We start from the raw sequence: 1,040 nt of genomic DNA, 5'->3' as shown, positions 1-1,040 counted from the left end.
AGAACTCAATGCGGCGTACCTTGCAGCACAAGAAGCCTATCGCAGCAACGTTCATGCAGCACTTTGTAGCAAAAGCTACTACGGTGTCTTGTCAAAGTTTTCTCCTTCGTGCTTGGTAGGAGGTACCGTGATTCCGCACAAGTCGGATGAGAACGATGCCCTCGTGGAGTTTCAGAGCTGCTTGGGTGGCCTCGACCCTGACTTGTTCGGTAACAGCTACCGTGATCGCTTTTATGCGGCGAAATTGAACCACGCTGACACGGCGTTCCTGACACACGATAGTTTTTTCAGGGATTCTCAGAAACCATTCAAATGGTTCGAATGTTTGCTGTAAGCCGATAATTGAACTTCATTCACGGTTACGTCCTAATTGCTCTACGATAGAATATTGCAATGATTATTATTGACCACCTTTAATGTTCAATAAATGGTACATCATACAAAGCAACTTTAATATTACCAGCTGTATACTATTGGTGATATCGTTCCCACTAAAATAGTTTAAAAGTTTATTATTGGTGCCGAGCATATTGGAATAATTACTACTGCCATGAAAACTCTGTGATACAATTCTATACGGTATTAGGTGTTCTCAATTGTGCAGCAGCAAGTCATTTTTTTTACGGAAATGTTAAGTCCATGCGCCGAGTGTGACGGGGTCACACAGCACCTTGCGCTGAGGAAGTAGGCTTCCTAGAGTATACAAACTCTAAGTGAACGACTGTTCACGTGTTCCGGACCAAGTACTCACTTGAGGGTACGATTAAGACTGATTTGTATTTATAGGTAACTTAACTTGGTTTCCAATACAAACTATAAGTAACCTCTATTAAAGCTAAATAGATATGCAATGATTGGCTCCTGGTATCATGTACCACATATTACAAGAGTTACTGGTCACTCTTCATGTAACTTGGGTACGCTGGGTACGTCCCCCGTTGCATCCTCCCCCACTTAGATTCGGTTTACCGACCAATCACAAAAGGGAGACAGAATCACAAACTCTCATTCTCCGTGTCGAAAGGGTTCCAAAAGCCGCG

The 1,040-nt window shown here is 43.0% G+C and overlaps 1 protein-coding gene across 1 annotated transcript; it reads left to right on the top strand.

The window, feature by feature from the left end:
• Nucleotides 1-8: 8 nt before the first annotated feature.
• On the top strand, nucleotides 9-334 carry PPTG_11653 (hypothetical protein; the record flags this gene model as incomplete). Its single annotated transcript, XM_008907779.1, has 2 exons — nucleotides 9-15; nucleotides 120-334. The coding sequence occupies 2 exons, from the start codon at nucleotides 9-11 to the stop codon at nucleotides 332-334; spliced, it is 222 nt and encodes a 73-aa protein (XP_008906027.1).
• Nucleotides 335-1,040: the final 706 nt, after the last annotated feature.

Source organism: Phytophthora parasitica (genome assembly GCF_000247585.1).
Source record: "Phytophthora parasitica INRA-310 unplaced genomic scaffold supercont2.27, whole genome shotgun sequence".
Taxonomy (NCBI): Eukaryota; Oomycota; class Peronosporomycetes; order Peronosporales; family Peronosporaceae; genus Phytophthora; species Phytophthora nicotianae.
The sequence above is the reverse complement of the archived record's forward strand: the minus strand, read 5'-3'. Positions and strand labels throughout refer to the sequence as shown.